The sequence below is a fragment of the Cnephaeus nilssonii genome, assembly GCF_951640355.1.
Source record: "Cnephaeus nilssonii genome assembly, chromosome: 3".
Taxonomy (NCBI): domain Eukaryota; kingdom Metazoa; phylum Chordata; class Mammalia; order Chiroptera; family Vespertilionidae; genus Cnephaeus; species Cnephaeus nilssonii.
Window position 1 is genome coordinate 1311076 of NC_137074.1, and position 16082 is coordinate 1327157.

A 16082-nucleotide genomic window follows, 5' to 3' on the forward strand; every position below is an offset into this window, starting at 1 on the left:
CCACTCACCATCTTATCTCTATCCCAGCACATAACAGCCACTCGTAAACAATGAGCAAGGGATGAACGACGACATGGATAACTGTACTAAAGCAGGCATCATCTCCCAGCGCTGCCTAGCCATGCAAAAACACAATCTGTGGGAGGCAAACTGGAAATGGAGGCTATTCTGCAATAATTAATACTCCTAAATTATGAAGTTAATAACTGCTTTAGCCTGGGAGAAACAATGTCACGGTTTTATTCTGACACAGTTCCGGTGTTTCCACACAGTAGCACATGCACCTGTGTCTCCCCCATAACCTACATTCTCACGGGTTACGTGGCTCTGTGAAGGGCATCACGCTTTTCAAAACGTGAAATGACAGACTGGCTCCCTCTCGGTCTCCATTCCATCTTAGTCACCCCAGTCCCTGAGGCGGCGCTGGGTGAGGACACAGGACTACCGCACCGGGACGGCGGGCAGTGGCGAGCGGACTGGCAGTGGGGACGTCTGGGGACAGGGCTTGTGAGGACGTCTGCACGTGTTTACTCCCCTGGCAGCTGCAGCGAAGGGCTTAGAGTTCGCTGCCCGGGCAGGAGGGTGCTGTCCCCGGAGCTGTCACAGCCAACCAGCCGGGCCTCCGGGGGCGCTGACAGCCCGGCCAGGAAGCGCTGCGCCGGAGCTGGGGCCGCCCGGGCCCTGGAGCCCAGCCGCCGGCCTCGGTTTCCCTTCTGCAAACGGGGGGGAGGGGGGGAGGTTGGCCCGCAGTGACGGCAAAGCCGCAGAAAGGACGGGGGGCTGCGTGCACGGCGACATCCCCACACCGGCCCGAGGCCGCCCCGCACGCACGTGCTCCGCGCCGCCCCGCACTCACCCGGCCCCGCGCCCTGCGGGTCCCGCAGCTGAGCCTTGAAGCGCACGCCCGTGAGCTCTTCCGTGCGGGCCCGCTTGGCCGCGCCCACGGGGGAAGCCGCGCCGTCCCGGCCGCCGCGGGCCTTCCTCTTGGGGACCCCCATGCCGCGAGGGCGGGGTCGCGCGCGGCCCACACCTACGGACGAGGCTCCGGGAAGCTCTGGCAGGAACGGCAGACAGCGGTCTACACGTGCGCCGGAAGGGGCGGGGCCTCAGGGAGCAAGGCCGGCGGAAGAGGCGGGCCTAGGTCGGGACAGGCGGAAGAGGCGGGGACTAGAGGTGGGGCGTGAGGGGCGTGGCAGTCGAGGGGCGGGGCCTGAGGGGCGTGGCTGTTTGCGGGCCGGGCCAGCGGAGGGAGGGGACGGTGAGGGGCGTGGCCTGAGGGCGGGGAGATTGGGCGGAGTCTTGGAGGGCGGGGCAGTAAAGGGGCGGGGCCTGTGGGGAGGAAGGGCGGGCCGCGGAGGGCGGGCTGCTGGCCGGTCCCGCAGTCGCTGCCGTGCCCGCTGGCTCGCGGCCGGGGCGAGCGGACACTGCGCGACACCCCCGCCCAGGCTCTCTGGAGTCCGGGGGGCGCGGAGGGGGAAAGGACCCGGATCCCCCGCTCCCACGGGGCACCAGCCGGCGAGCTGCCCCGTCAGCGCGGCGAACGCGCCTGGGAGAACGTGCTGGCCGCAGCGGAGGCCGGGCCGGCGGGAGGCCGTGCGGGAGGCCCTGCGGGTCGGCCGGAGGGTGCCGGGCGGGCTGATGGCACCTGGGCCGAGGGCGGTGCAGGCCCCTCACCCTGACTTAGCGCCGCTCTCAGCCCGAACCAGACTGACCTCCGCCCGGGGTCCCGCACGGAGGCGGGCAGGGCTGCGGGAGGGAGGAGCGGAGCGGACGCAGGTCTGGGGAAGTGTCCGCGGGCAGCGCGGTGGCTCCAGGTCCAGTCCCGTCCTTCCCGTGGGACAGGAAGCCGGCCCTGCCTGAGGCTGGGCTCCCTGCGGAGAAAGGCGGCCGTGGCCGCACGAGCTTTTTACGCCGCATTAAACGCTCTGGAATGACACGGCGGCTAAAGAACCAGCAAAGCCAGGCCCGTGCGCTGTCTAACGGCTCACCAGCTCGTGGCCCCGTGTTCCAGTGCCTCATGCACCTGCTCCTTCGGTGGGCAGTCTGGTTCCCGAGTTGTCGCCGGGCTGTCCTCAAACACAACTCTGGGCCTCGTCCTATGACCCGCAGTCCGTTAGACCTCATAATGAGAGGGTATATGTGGCTTTTTAAATCTCATAACCCCCAACAGGGCTCACCCCCCCTTAGTAAACAATTGGGTTATTTGGGACACAACACACAATAAAGCGTTATCAGCGGTGGAAGAAAGGTCTCAGAGCTGTTCGTCTCAAATGGGCATCTCTATACATACAAGGCTAAGTGACCGGCCGTCCGATCAACCGGCAGGTACATAGGAGGCGCACTGGCAATTTAAAAATAAACGTTGAGTCACGCATGCACAATACATACAAAGTTCTCACTGGCGCCAATCGCACACGTGTGTTTCGATTTGTCTTTGTCGTGAATTTGGTTGACACTTCTATTACAGAGAAAGGCGAATAGTGATATTAAAATATGTCTTCTAATTAATTTCCTTTCAATGTGCACGGGCCACTAGTTTAAGTGTAATAGTAAAAGACTGGTTACGGGCAATAATGCATCGTAAAACTTCCAGAAGGAAGGGAGAATGCTTTCTGCCAATGGCCGCCAACCTTTCGGACCTCAAAGACCACCAGTGGTCCGCAGACTGCTGTATGGACTATTCCTGTGTGTGTGTGTGTGTGTGTGTGTGTGTGTGAGAGAGAGAGAGGTTTTAAGTTGTTAGTTTTTAAAATGAATACTATTTAATGGAAACACCTTGAATTTTAAAAAATCTGTTGCAGAATTTTGAGGCCCATTGAAACAAAGTTTGCCGAAACCGGTTTGGCTCAGTGGATAGAGCGTACGCCTGTGGACTGAAAGGTCCCAGGTTCGATTCCGGTCAAGGGCATGTACCTTGGTTGCGGGCACATCCCCAGTAGGGGGTGTGCATGAGGCAGCTGATTGATCTTTTTCTCTCATCGATGTTTCTAACTCTCTATCCCTCTCCCTTCCTCTCTGTAAAAAATCAATAAAATATATTTTTTAAAAAAAGAAACAAAGTTTAATGAGGAGGAAATAAAATGGCACTGCTCAGCCAGTGTGGCTCAGTGGTTGAGGGTCGACGTATGAACCAGGAGGTCACAGTTCAATTCCCGGTCAGGGCACAGGCCTGGGTTGTGGGCTCGATTCCCAGTGGGGGGCGTGTAGGAGGCAGCCGATCCATGATTCTCTCTCATCGCTGATGTTTCCCTCCCTCCCTCTCCCTTCCTCTCTGAAATCAATAAAAATGTATTTAAAAATAAAATAAAGTGGTGCCAAAAATCAATAGGAAATGGATGGTGCTTGGCCGATGGCACAGTATGGCCATAAACCCCTCCAGCCTGGGGGTCAGCTCCGTGACTTTGTGGGTCCTCGAGTTGGGAGGGGCGCGATTCCTCCGTGGGCCTGGGACGGGCCGCTGTGCCCAGTGCCAGGACACTGTTCTCTTCCCTCGCCTGACGTCTGCTGGCCTGCTGGTCGACCCTGTGACCACGCTGGGCACTGCCAGTCTTCCCTTCTCTCTCAGCAGCAGATTGGGCTGCTTTTCTCCGATGAGGCCACGGCGTCACACAGCCGGGCTCCCGGTGGCTGCTGAGGAAAGGCAGGTGGCGCTGGCCGATCTGATTTACGGTTGCAGAAATTGCAACATGCCCAACAGGGCTCACCGCCCCTTAGTAAATAATTGGGTTATTAAGGAATAAAATAAAATACTTTTCCTCTCTAGGTATATGTGTTTTACGTCAAACAGCTGTTTCATTGTTAGAACATAAGTACTTATTAAAGTTGTTTGGATCTAACTATTTAATGGACATAACAGTTCCAGCTTTTTGTTTTTCTGTCTTGTTTTCCTTCTGCCCAGGGCACCGTAACAATCACTGGACACCAAGGACACCCTGAGCTGAGAAAGCTCGGCATCTCTGCTCCGTACCCTTCACCAGAACCCACTCTTGTTGATGCCGAATTCCTTCCAATGGACGTTGATTTGTTTTCCTTGTGGCGGCTTTAAGCTTTCCCTCAGAAATTATCATGAAAAAATTGTAAATATTTTTGTGCGCCCGGGTTCATGGCAGCGTGTATTCGCAACAGCCAAGAGGTGGAGCACCCGGTGTCCATCGGCTGATGAACGGTGAACGAAGCGCAGCGTGTCCACACAGTGGAATATTATCCGGCCTTGAAAAGCGAGGACACGCTGACAACGGCTGCAATGTGGGTGACACGTGAGGACACTGTGTCAGTGAGCACAGCCGGTCCCAGAAGGACACAGACTGCATGGTTCCACACATATGAGGCACCCAGAGCGGTCAAGGTCCTGAAGACGGGATAGCGGCTGCCAGGGATGGGGGGGAGTGGGGAACCAGGGTCTCATGGGTACAATTCAGTTCTCCCAGATGAAAAAGTTCTGTTTGGGTGGTGGCGATGGTCACACGACACTGTGAATGTCCTTATGGCCAGTGAATTGCACACTAAAATGGTTAAAATGGTAAATTTTATGTTACATATATATATATATATATATATATATATATATATATATATTTAAATATATTTTATTGATTTTTCACAGAGAGAAAGGGAGAGGGATAGAGAGTTAGAAACATCGATGAGAGAGATACATCGACCAGCTGCCTCCTGCACACCCCCCACCGGGGATGTGCCCGCAACCAATGTACATGCCCTTGACCGGAATCGAACCCGGGACCTCTCAGTCCGCAGACCGACGCTCTATCCACTGAGCTAAACCGGCTTCGGCATGTTACATATATTTTACCACCTTAAAAAATTTGGGGGGGGGGGGAAGTCATGGGGTACTATTACCATTTCTAAGACATAAATTCATATTCTCACCTACAGAGGGCGCCATTGACAGCGGCTAGCGGCATTCGGGTTGGCTGTGGGGACGCTGACCTCCTGAATCCCAGGTGTCTCCCCTCGCCGCACCTGGGCAGCATCCGGGGCCTCCAGCCTCTCCCCTCGCCTCTGAGGCTCTGCCAGAGGGTTCCACGTTGTTCACCAAGAAGAACCACCGCACACCACGGCAGCACCTGCTCTTGCCTCCCTCCCGGGAGAGACGCTCACTGGCGCCCCCATGTGCTCTCTGCACACAGAGGGCCACTCAGCCCAGAAGGGGAAGTCCTGACCCCAGGCCGAGCCTCGAGGGCACCGAGCCGGGTGAAGAGCCAGTCACAGCAGGACAGCCCGTAGCGTGGCACTCCACGAGGCACCTGCCGTCCTCCGGCTCGGCAGACAGAGCGTGGAACAGTGTGCCGGCGGGGACAGTCCAACTGCGAGTCCCGTGGGTCAGAACCGGCCCCTCACGGTGCTCCCAGAACCTCCACGTGTGTTTGCGCCACGTTCTTCTTCTGCACAGAGAAAAATGCCAGTATCATAGGAACACACTGAGCATATTCAGAAATAAATGAGCCGGGCCGGGGTGGCTCTGGGGTTGAACATCGACCTATGAACCAGGAGGTCACAGTTCGGTTCCCGGTCAGGGCACATGCCGGGACTGTGGGCTCCATCCCCAGTGTGGGGCGTGCAGGAGGCAGCCGATCCACGATTCTCTCTCATCACTGATGTTTCTATCTCTCTCTCCCCCTCCCTTCCTCTCTGTATCAATATATATATTAAATCAATAAAAAATATATATTAAGCCCTAACCGGTTTGGCTCAGTGGATAGAGCGTCGGCCTGCGGACTGAAAGGTCCCAGGTTTGATTCCAGTCAAGGGCATGTACCTTGGTTGTGGGCACATCCCCAGTGGGGGGTGTGCAGGAGGCAGCTGATCGATGTTTCTCTCTCATCACTGATGTTTCTATCTCTCTCTCCCCCTCCCTTCCTCTCTGAAGTCAATAAAAACATATATTAAAAAAACAAATGAAAAAGTGCATGTAAGAAAAAGTGAAGGGATGTCAAGGCATCAGCACAGGTGTCGCCCATGTTCTGAACCCACATCTGGTTTAACAGTTACGGGGCTTTGGGAGCCCACAGGGACTTCAGAGCCGGGCCCTTCACTCTGCAGACGCGCAAAGCGAGAGGCCGGGCTCGGAGGCCTCTGGGGGCAGCTGGCGGCCGCGGCAGAACGCAGTCTCCTGCACTCGCGGCCTTTGACCTTGGGTGGACCGCACGCAGACAGACACCGTTCCCCTCGCATTCCTGGAAGGCCTCCCCCGGCGTTTGAAGTCAGCCTCTCCAGCCGCCCAGCTTGCTGCGCAGCGAGCAGGCCCTTGGCTGCGCGGCCCCGATGCCAGCTCCACAAACAAACCCCCGTTTGTTGCCTCTAAAAATAAGCCTTTCCAGCGCTGGACCGCATTCAGCTCGCTCTCCCCGCTGAAAGGTTGGCTTCTTGGCGGCTGACAAGCGGAGGTTTTTATCTTCCCAGAAGGGCCGCAGCCCTCCTCGCGGCCAGCCCACCTGGAGGGCAGGTGCGGGAGCGGCTCGGGCGGGAGTCAGGGCACACACAGCCCAGCACCTTCCAGAGAGGCTTGGAAGGAGGCCGGGGGGGAGCAGAGCTGGGAGGACGGCACGGGGCTGTTCCAAAAGGAAAACACAAAGGCAGGAAGCCCGCCGGCCTGGCTCAGTGGTTGAGCGCTGACCTATGAACCAGGAGGTCAGGGTTCAATTCTTGGTCAGGGCACATGCGCAGGGTTAGGGCTCGATCCAGTGACGGCGTGCAGGAGGCAGCCAATCAGTGATTCTCTCTCATCATTGACGCCTCTCTCTCTCTCTCCCTCTCCCTTCCTCTCTGAAATCAATAAAAATATCTTTAAAAAATTAACCAAAGGCAGGAATTAGGACGTGAAAATAGGAAATGTACAGTCGTCCCCCCTTATCCGTGACGGATTAGTTCCCAGACCCCAATGGATGCCTAAAACCACAGACAATACCTGCCCCTATACATACGATGTTCTTTCCAATACACATACATCTACAATAAAGCTTAACATAAGTTAGGCATAGTATGAGACGAACACCAATCCTATCTAATAAAAGAGTAATATGCAAATTCAAATTGACCATCACTCCAACACACAAGATAGCTGCCCCCATGTGGACACAAGATGGCCAGCAGGGGAGGGCAGTTGGGAGGGACCAGGCCTGCAAGGGAGAGCATTTGTGGGCAATCAGGTCAGCAGGGGAGGACAGTTGGGAGGGACCAGGCCTGCAAGGGAGGGCAGTTGGGGGTGACTAGGCTGGCAGAGGAGGGAAGTTGGGGGCGACCGGGCCTGCAGGGAAGGGCAGTTGGGGGGACCCAGGCCTGCAGGGGAGAGCAATTAGGGGTGACTAGGCCTGCAGGGGAGGGCAGTTAGGGGTGACCAGGCCTGCAGGGGAGGGCAGTTAGGGGCAATTGAGCTGGCAGGGGAGCAGTTAGGCATCAATCAGGCTGGCAGGGGAGTGGTTAGCAGGTGATCAGGCTGGCAGGCAGAAGTGGTTAGGGGCAATCAGGAAGGCAGGCAGGTGAGCAGTTGGGAGCCAACAGTCCTGGATTGTGAGAGGGATGTCCAACTGCCCGTTTAGGCCTGATCCTACCAGGATCCCTCGAGGGGCCTAAACAGGCAGTTGGACATCCCTCGAGGGGTCTCAGATTGGAGAGGGTGCAGGCTGGGCTGAGGGACACACCCCACCACCACCATGCACGAATTTCATGCACTGGGCTTCTAGTCCTATATAATAAAGATGTAATACGCAAATGGTTGTTATGCCATGAAGCGTAACGACCCACCGCATAACAACCAGATCACAGATCAGCAGGAGGGTGGGGCAGTGAGTTACAAGCGGGTGGCGAAGAGCTACAGGAGGGTGCAGGGCAGCAAGCTATGAGGGGGGTGGAGGAGTGGGGGGACCTACAGGAGGGCAGGGCAATGGGCGGAGAGCTACTGGAGGGCGGCAGTGAGCTAGTGGCACATGGATTCGTGGGCAGGACTACTAGTAACTAATGTGACCATGCACTGGAGTGAAGGTTACGTGAGTGTGGTCTCGCTTATCGGCACGTGGCGTGCAGACCCGGGCAGAGCTGACTCACAGCCGAGCTCCGAGGACGGAGCAGATGGCACACGATGTCATCGCAATGCTACTCAGAACAGCACACGACTGGGAACTTATGAATTGTTAATTGTTTATTTCTGGAATTTTCCATGCAGTCTTGTCAGACTGCCATTGATCGCAGGTAACGGAGACCGGAAAAGAAAACTTCAAATACGCGGAGGACTGTCCTTTGGGCTTCCCGCAAGCAGCCCGCCTCGCGCACACGCAATGGACGGAGTGGGGACAGAGGCCGCCTCCAACTCAGAGCAGGAGGGCGAGACCACCCAGCGGGGCCACCGCACAGAAGGGAACGCGGTGACCTGATCCCACCCGGGGGCCCTCCCTAATTTCGGTGTTTTTGCCGGCTGTGGGGGTGTGGAGTCCTGACGCAGGTGGTCCGTGTCTCTGTGCCTCAGTCCCATCGGGGACAGGAGCCGGGTGGCACCAGCCTCCCGGGCATGTGGCCACCCGCCGGCTCGCTGTCTTGGAACTGCTCGTGCTTGAACAAGGGGCTCCGGCCATGCTGCAGTCAACGGTGGGGCTGGTCCTGTCAGCACCCAGCAGGTCAAAGGGCTGTGGGGAGTGTTGATGTTTGGGGGGCACTTTCTTATTCAGCTGAGGTTCCAGCTCCGGTAACTGTGCCGAACAACCACGGGCGACCTACGGCCGCTTTCAATTCTGTGAATCCCACCGCGAAGGGGAAGCGCCCGCGGAGAAGGTTACCCCTCTCTGCCCGATGGGTTTTACAGGGTTCCTCCTGCTTTGAAGTGGGCTCCCCGCCCACCCCCGCCTTCCTGGCCTCGGGTGTTTGGGTGATTATGGTGCCCGGGGCTGGGCATTTGGTTGCATAATAATCAGAGACAGAGAGTGGGAGGGCGGTAATTGGTTTCCATTTGGTTGGAGGCACCAGGCCCTTGGGAAGAAGGGCTCCAGAGAGGAAGATAAATGGAATTACTTCACTTTCTCACGTGGTTTAGAAATCCTGAGAGATCAGATTAGGACTAAAGCCTGGTTTAACGGAGAGCAGCGGAGGGGGGTGGGGGCAAGGCAGAGGGAAGCCAGGCCTCCTCTACCATCGACCGCGCTGCGCTGTACGCCCCCCCCCCCCCCCCGCAAACACCTCCCCCGCTTGGCACCTTCCTCTCCGCCCTGGGCCTGCAGAGCCCCAGCCGGACACACAACCACAGCCTCCTGGCTCCACTCGGACTCAGTCACCTCCCTGGGCCCCCTCTGTCCTTGTTATGGTTTGATTTTTTAATATATATTTTTATTGATTTCAGAGAGGAAAGGAGAGGGGGGAGAGAGATAGAAACATCAATGATGAGAGAGAATCATTGATTGGCTGCATCCTGCACGCCCCCTGCTAGGGACCAAGCCCGCAACCCAGCATGTGCCCTTGACCAGAATCGAACCCAGGACCCTTCAGTCTGCAGGCTGATGCTCTGTCCACTGAGCCAAACCAGCTAGGGCTGTCATGGTTTGATTTTAAGAAAACACACCAACTGCTTTATGGAGATAGAATTCACATGCCATACAACTCACCCATTTCAAGGGCACAGTTCAATGGGTTTGGGCACATTACACCATTCATGTTTTGAAGTTGTGGCAAATACATGCAACATGCAATTTGCCATTTTAAGTGTAGAATTCAGTGTGTTCGTCACATCCGCAATACTGTGCAACCATCGCTCCCTTCTGTCTATTTCCAGAACTTCCTCATCACCCCAAACAGGAACTCCATCCCCCTCTTCTCGGCTGCTGGTGACCTCTCATCTACTTTCTCGCTCTGAACGTGCTGGTTCTAGATCTTTCGTGTACGTGGCATCGTGTCGTGTCTGGCTTATGGTACCTAGCCTAATGTTCTCAAGGTTCACCCATGCTGTATTATTGGAAGTTCATTCCTTTAAAAATATATATATATTTATTGATTTCAGAGAGGAAGGGAGAAGGAGGGAGAGAGAAACATCAATGATGAGAATCATCAATGATGAGAGAGAATCATGGATCCGCTGCCTCCTGCACGCCCCACACTGGGGATCAAGACTGCAACCCAGGCCTGTGCCCTTGACCAGACTCAAACCCGGGACCCTTCAGTCTGCAGGCCCACGCTCTGTCCACTGAGCCACCCCAGCCAGGGCAGAGGTTCGTTCCTTTTGTGGCTGCATCCCATTCCGCGTTCCGTTTATCGGCTCGCCCACGGATGGGCACTCGGGCTGCCACAGATATGGCGTCCACGTACCTGCCTGAGCCCGCTCTCCATTCCCTGGGGTCTGGGGTCTCTGAACGCGCTGGCATCCTCTGGTCCAGTTGCCCTCAGCAGCTGCAGCAAGCCTCCAGCGACACACGCCTGCTCACCCCACGCGTGTGCTTACACCTCTTTGCTGCTTAAGGGAAAGATGACGGTGCTCGGTCGTTGTGCGGGTCCCTGCGCTCGGGGGGTGGGGGGGGGGGCGGGCGGCCGCTTTGCATCACCGAGGCGTGCCCTTTGCTCTCCGTGCTGCCCACGCTGTCTTCTCTCCATTCTCTTTTTAAAGAACATATATTTTTATTGATTTCAGAGAAAGGAAGAGAGAGAGAGAAACATCAATGATGAGAGAGAATCATGGATCGGCTGCCTCCTGCACGCCCCACACTGGGGGTGGAGCCCTCAACCCAGGCCTGTGCCCTGACCGGGAATCAAACCCTGACCTCCTGGTTCATAGGTCGAGGCTCAACCACTGAGCCACGCCGGCCGGGCCCTCCATCCTTCTCGGGAGCCACGCTCTTGTGGATTTCCCGCATGCTGGCCCCTTTTCCTAAAATGGTCACCCTTCCCCAGCACCTAGCTTCTTTCTGCTTGGCCCCTTCTTCCCATCCTTCCCATCCATCTCGTCCTGGAAAAGGTCCCTCCCCCCTCCCTCCCTCCGCTCAGCGCCCCCTCTTCTGCCCCTGGGGCCCCTGTATTGATGACGCTGGCTCGCGGGGCATTGCCTGTCCAGGGTCTGTCCCCCTCACTGTAAGGGGACTGGTACTGACCGGGCCCTGGTGAGGCCCAGGCCTCCTGCCGGGCGCCTGGATCAGCTCACTGGGGCCTCACGGGAGGAAGGGGGCTGCCCGCCCAAGAGCGGCTGTGCCCAGCGCCTCTGGGAGCCTGGGTGCCCACGGGACGGAGGGGCGTGGCCCCCTTCTGGGCCAAGGATCTCGCTCAGAGGCACCGGTTCCTATCTCAACCCCGTGGTGAGTGGACGGGTGGAGGACGGCCCACGAGGACCTGAGTTTGGGGCAGGTGTTACTTAGGGGGTGGCTCCCAAGAGCTAGGCACCCTTACCCACCACCCAGCCTCAGTTTCCCCAACGACTCAGGTCTGAGGGCCACTGCGGAGGTCCCGCCCTGGCCGGTTTGGCTCAGCGGGTAGAGCTCGGCCTGCGGGTCCGGGTTCCATCCGGGTCAGGGCACAGGCCCGGGTTGTGGGCTCGATCCCCAGTGGGGGGCGTGCAGGAGGCAGCCGGTCCATGATTCTCTCTCTTCCTCTCTGAAATCAATAAAAATATATTTAAAAGTGGGAAAAAAATCAAAGGAAAAAGTACCCTCGGGTGAGGGTTAACAGCAAAAGGTAATGATAAATAAATAATAGATAAATAAGTAAGTAAGAGGAGGCCCAGCACTTTAATGTGGAGTTTAACCGCCCCTGTGCCTCGCAGACACGTCCTCCCGGCGGGACCCACCGCCGCCCCGGGTCCTCGCGCCCCTCGCGGAGGCCGCACGGGGCGGGGGCGGCGCGTCTCTCCGGTCCCCGCTCCGCGGTCTCTGGCAGCGCCGAGCGGAGCCGCCCTCGGGCTCATTATCTGCGTTTCCGCGTCGGCCCGAGCCTGGCCGGCCTCCCGCGGCGTCCGGAACGCTCTGTGCCGCCCCCGCCCACGGGGCTCCGCCCGCCCCCGCGCCGCCCGCGGGGCCTGGTCCCTGGGGCCGAGGTACCCGCAGCCGCAGCCGCGATCCCCCCTCCCCTGTCCCTGGTCCCCCCCTCCCCGCCCGGCCCCTCAGCGCGCCCCTCGCCCGCGGCCCGGGCGTCCACACGCGGGACCCAGAGGCCGGGGGACCCGAGCCCACTCCGCAGGGCCCGCTGCGCGCGTGGGTCCGGCGGGTCCTGGGCGCCGCGCTCGGTCCGCAGCCCGAGGAGTGCGGGTGAGTCGGAGCCCCAAGAAGCCGGCTCTGGGGGCCGCCCGTTTGGAGACCCGCACCCCCAGCGGCGCATTCGGTCCGGGCTGCGGGGACCTGGGCGCGGCGGGGTCTCCGCTCTGAACCCGGGAAACTGCGTGCGGGGGACCTGCACGTGGAGAGGGGCGGGTCCCGGGCGGCCGCGTCGCACCTCCAGGTCCCCGCCTTCCGTGGCCCCCCGCCTTCCGTGGCCCCCGCCTTCCGTGGCCCCCCGCCTTCCGTGGCCCCCCGCCTTCCGTGACCCCCGCCTTCCGTGGCCCCCCGCCTTCCGTGACCCCCGCCTTCCGTGGCCCCCCGCCTTCCGTGACCCCCACCTTCCGTGGCCCCCGCCTCGGCCCGCCCCGCCCCGGGCGCCCCGGCTCGCAGCGCGGCGCTGGCTCCGAAGTGCGTCACGGCACCGGCCGGCTCCTCGGAGGCCAGGGCGGGGCTGGCGCCGGGCCAGCGCGGGCCGGGCCAGGGGTGCCGGGCCGGCTCGGGGCGGGGACCGGGCGGGGAAGACGCTCCGGCGGCCCGGCCCTCGGCGCGCGGCGGGGGCACCCTCGTGGGGGCAGCGCGCCCGGCACCAGCCCCCCCGCCGCGGGGCGCGCGAAGGCGACACTTTCCCGGCCCCCCTCGTTTCCTCCGCGCGGCGGGCGAGATTTCCTCCGGGGAAGCTGCGCGGCTCCTTCCCGGGCCCGCCCCGCCCCGCCCCGCCCGGCCCCCCGCCCGGCCTCCGCCCCCTCCCTGCTGGGAAGCCGGTGCCGGGGGAGCGGCCGGGGCCCCGGAGCGCTGCCACCCACTCACCCGCCATGTGACGCCGGCCTCCGCCCAGCAGCCCCCCGCGCCCCGGCCGCCGCGCACCATGCTCCCGGGCCCCGCGCGCCCGCCCGCGCCCCCGCCCGCGCCGCACCCCGGCCTCCGCAGGCAGGTGGAGCCGCCGGGCCAGCTCCTGCGCCTCTTCTGCGCCGTCCTGGTCTGCTCCGGGGAGATCGCGGCGCTCGCCGACTTCTCCGGTAAGACGCGCCCGTGCGCCCCCCGTGCGCCCCCCGTGCGCCCCCGGCAGGTGCCCAGGTGAGCCCTCGGCCGGGGCAGTCGCCCGAGGGGGCTCGGCAGAGTTGGATGAAAGTTGGGGTGCGCTCACTGCCAGTGTTCCTGCCTGGGGTGAGCCTTCAGCACATCGTGGCTGCGCGTGAGGCGGAGGCGGGGGAGCGCCCCCCCGTGAAGGGTGGGTCGCCGTGTGGAGCTGGCCGCGCTGTGGACTCAGTTTGCAGCATCAGCGACCCCTCCGAGGTGTGCGGGCCTGAGGCTCCCGGGACTCAGCCTCCCTCCCAGCGCGGGAAGGCAGGTGCGGGGCGGGGGGGGCGGTGCACTGGGCTCGCCACCTGCCCGTCCGTCCGGGCGCATCCGGGGAGACCCGAAGTCTGCCTGCCAGGGGCGGGGGACCCCGAGGGATCGAGGGATCGGAAGGTCGGGGGCGGTGAGCAGAAGCTTACAGAACAGAGAGGAGACGGGGGTGGGAGGGGCGGGGCCTGACTACCTCCTAAAGGTACCAGCACCCCCTCCCTTCCCAGTCCCCTTCCAACATAAGGACTTCCTCCATCCGGGGACTGGGACCAGGAGCTCGCAGGACGCACCCCCCCCCCCCCGCCCCCCGCCCCCTCCCGGGCTGGAGGTTGGCACCCCAGGGAGAGCAGTTTCTGGGTGGACGAGGGACTGGCGCCCCCGGTCCTTGCCAGGAGTAACCACCCTCCTGCCGGGGTGGTCCCCCTCTCCCAGCCGGGGAAGCAGCTCCGAGCCCCTCCCCTTTCCAGCATCTTCCGCAGCCCAGGTCTGCGGTCCTGGCGGGCCTGCCTGCAGGGGCTTCTGTGGTTAAATGGAGGCGAGGGGAGAGGAGCCCAGGACCCGGCCGGCGGGAGCCCCTGGAAACCAGAGGCGCGTTGGGTTTCTCGGTCCCTCACAGAGCGGGTCATTGTTAGCCCAGAGCCCGTGGTCAGAGGTGCCTTTCTCTGAATATTTAATATCAGGGCAGAGTTTCCACCTGGCAGAGGAAGCCAAGATATGCCCATTTGGCAAGCAGACCTCGCTCCTTAAACACCCGAGCCGGCGTGAGGCGGTGCGCGGGGAGAGCCTCTCGGAGCGCCATGGACTTTTTTGGGAAGGACTCCCGGCTGCTCGGAAGGTCCTGCCCGAGCCGAGTTCAGCGGGAGAGCAGCTCTCCGCCCCAGCGCCGCCTGTGCTGGGGGGGACTGAGCCACAGGCCCAGGCAGCCGCTGTGTGTGTGGGGGGGGGGGGGTGTCGGGGGGGGGATGGCGTCACCAGGAGATGGAGCAGGTCAGGGACACTGTAGCCGCCTGGGTCACCACCCGGGCTTGGTCCATGTGTGGCCACTGTCCAGAGGGTGAATCCGAGCCCCGAACAGGAGGCTGTACCCCGAGGGCGTGCACGCTGGGATGCCCGTCCTTCCAAACGGCCCGCCTGCGTGAGAAAGGCCATTTCCTGCTCCGGGCGGGAGCCTGCTTCGGGGTGAACACGCCCTGAGCCAGCGGGGAGGCCGCCAGCCTCACCCACCAGCCTGGCCTCCCGAAATCCCAAGACTAGGGAGGAAGTGTCGGGGGGGATCCCAATACTAGGGAGAAAGTGTTGGGGGGGATCCCAATACTAGGGAGAAAGTGTTGGGGGGGATCCCAAGACTAGGGAGAAAGTGTCGGGGGGGGGGGATCCCAATACTAGGGAGAAAGTGTTGGGGGGGATCCCAATACTAGGGAGAAAGTGTCGGGGGGGGGATCCCAAGACTAGGGAGAAAGTGTCGGGGGGGGATCCCAAGACTAGGGAGAAAGTGTCGGGGGGGGGGATCCCAAGACTAGGGAGGAAGTGTCGGGGGGGGGGAAATCCCAATACTAGGGAGAAAGTGTTGGGGGGGGATCCCAAGACTAGGGAGGAAGTGTGTGTGTGGGGGGGAATCCCAAGACTAGGGAGAAAGTGTCGGGGGGTGGGGGGGATCCCAAGACTAGGGAGAAAGTGTCGGGGGGGGGATCCCAAGACTAGGGAGAAAGTGTCGGGGGCCTTTAAGAAAAGAAAACGAACATCTCCCCCCCAAACCACAGGCACACTCAGGGTTCTGTCTGAATCCTATAGGCTGTGGCGTCACGGACACAAGAAACAGGGACTCCTGCAAAGTGGGTTCATTTGACTTGAAACGTGATGAACCTCCAGGGACCCCCAACCACGTGATGGGCAGCGTAGAGCAGAATCCCTAAGCTCCGAGGCGGCGGGCTGAATGTGCAGTGGAGTATTTTAGTCAAACAGTGGGTCCAGATGGTGTAATCCCCACCTGCCCATGCCCCCATGCCACACCCGTGGCCTCAGAGCCCCCCCCCCCAGGCCTGCTTTCCTGGGGACGGGCAGCCCTGTCCCCGTGTAGGAACTTGGGGGGCCTAGGAAGGCGGCCCGCCCCCCGGGAGACGGCCTGGGGCGCGGCTTGGGACAGGAAGGCACCAGCTTTCCGCACGTAGGGAAACGCCCGAAACCACCAGGGAGGCTGGAGGGAGCTGGGGACCCCTCGCCGTGCGAAGAAGGGGGTGCAGGGAGGATGGTGTGTCCGCGTGAGAGACATCCGGGTCCGGCCGGTGTCTGCACAGGAGGGGAGCAGTGCGGGGTTCGGGGTTCCTCAGCCTCGCTCGTCTCCGCACCTCCTCCTGCGGCCTGTGCCCGGCTGTCAGTGGGGCAGCGTTCCCGGGTCATCGGTTTTCCCTTTGCCCCGGGGGCCGCAGCCAGGATCTCCCTGTAATGAGCCAGCGGTGCCTTGTGAGTCCTGCTCGCCGCCCCGATGCTGGGCAAGGCCTCCCAGCC

At 60.9% G+C, this 16082-nt stretch overlaps 2 protein-coding genes across 5 annotated transcripts in view; one reads left to right on the plus strand and one right to left on the minus strand.

Annotated features, from left to right (window-relative positions):
- The window catches only part of URB1 (URB1 ribosome biogenesis homolog), a 42627-nt gene extending 41556 nt beyond the window's left edge, over window positions 1-1071 (minus strand). The window contains exon 1 of the mRNA XM_079766491.1: window positions 857-1071. Coding sequence (XP_079622617.1) covers window positions 857-998 — 142 coding nt within the window. The 5' untranslated portion in view covers window positions 999-1071. The remainder of the gene's footprint in view (window positions 1-856) is intronic.
- Window positions 1072-12751: 11680 nt separating this feature from the next.
- Window positions 12752-16082, plus strand: part of EVA1C (eva-1 homolog C) — a 35907-nt gene continuing 32576 nt past the window's right edge. For all 4 annotated transcript variants that reach the window (XM_079762618.1, XM_079762619.1, XM_079762620.1 and 1 more), the window contains exon 1: window positions 12752-13246. In XM_079762618.1, coding sequence (XP_079618744.1) covers window positions 13096-13246 — 151 coding nt within the window. In that variant the 5' untranslated portion in view covers window positions 12752-13095. The remainder of the gene's footprint in view (window positions 13247-16082) is intronic.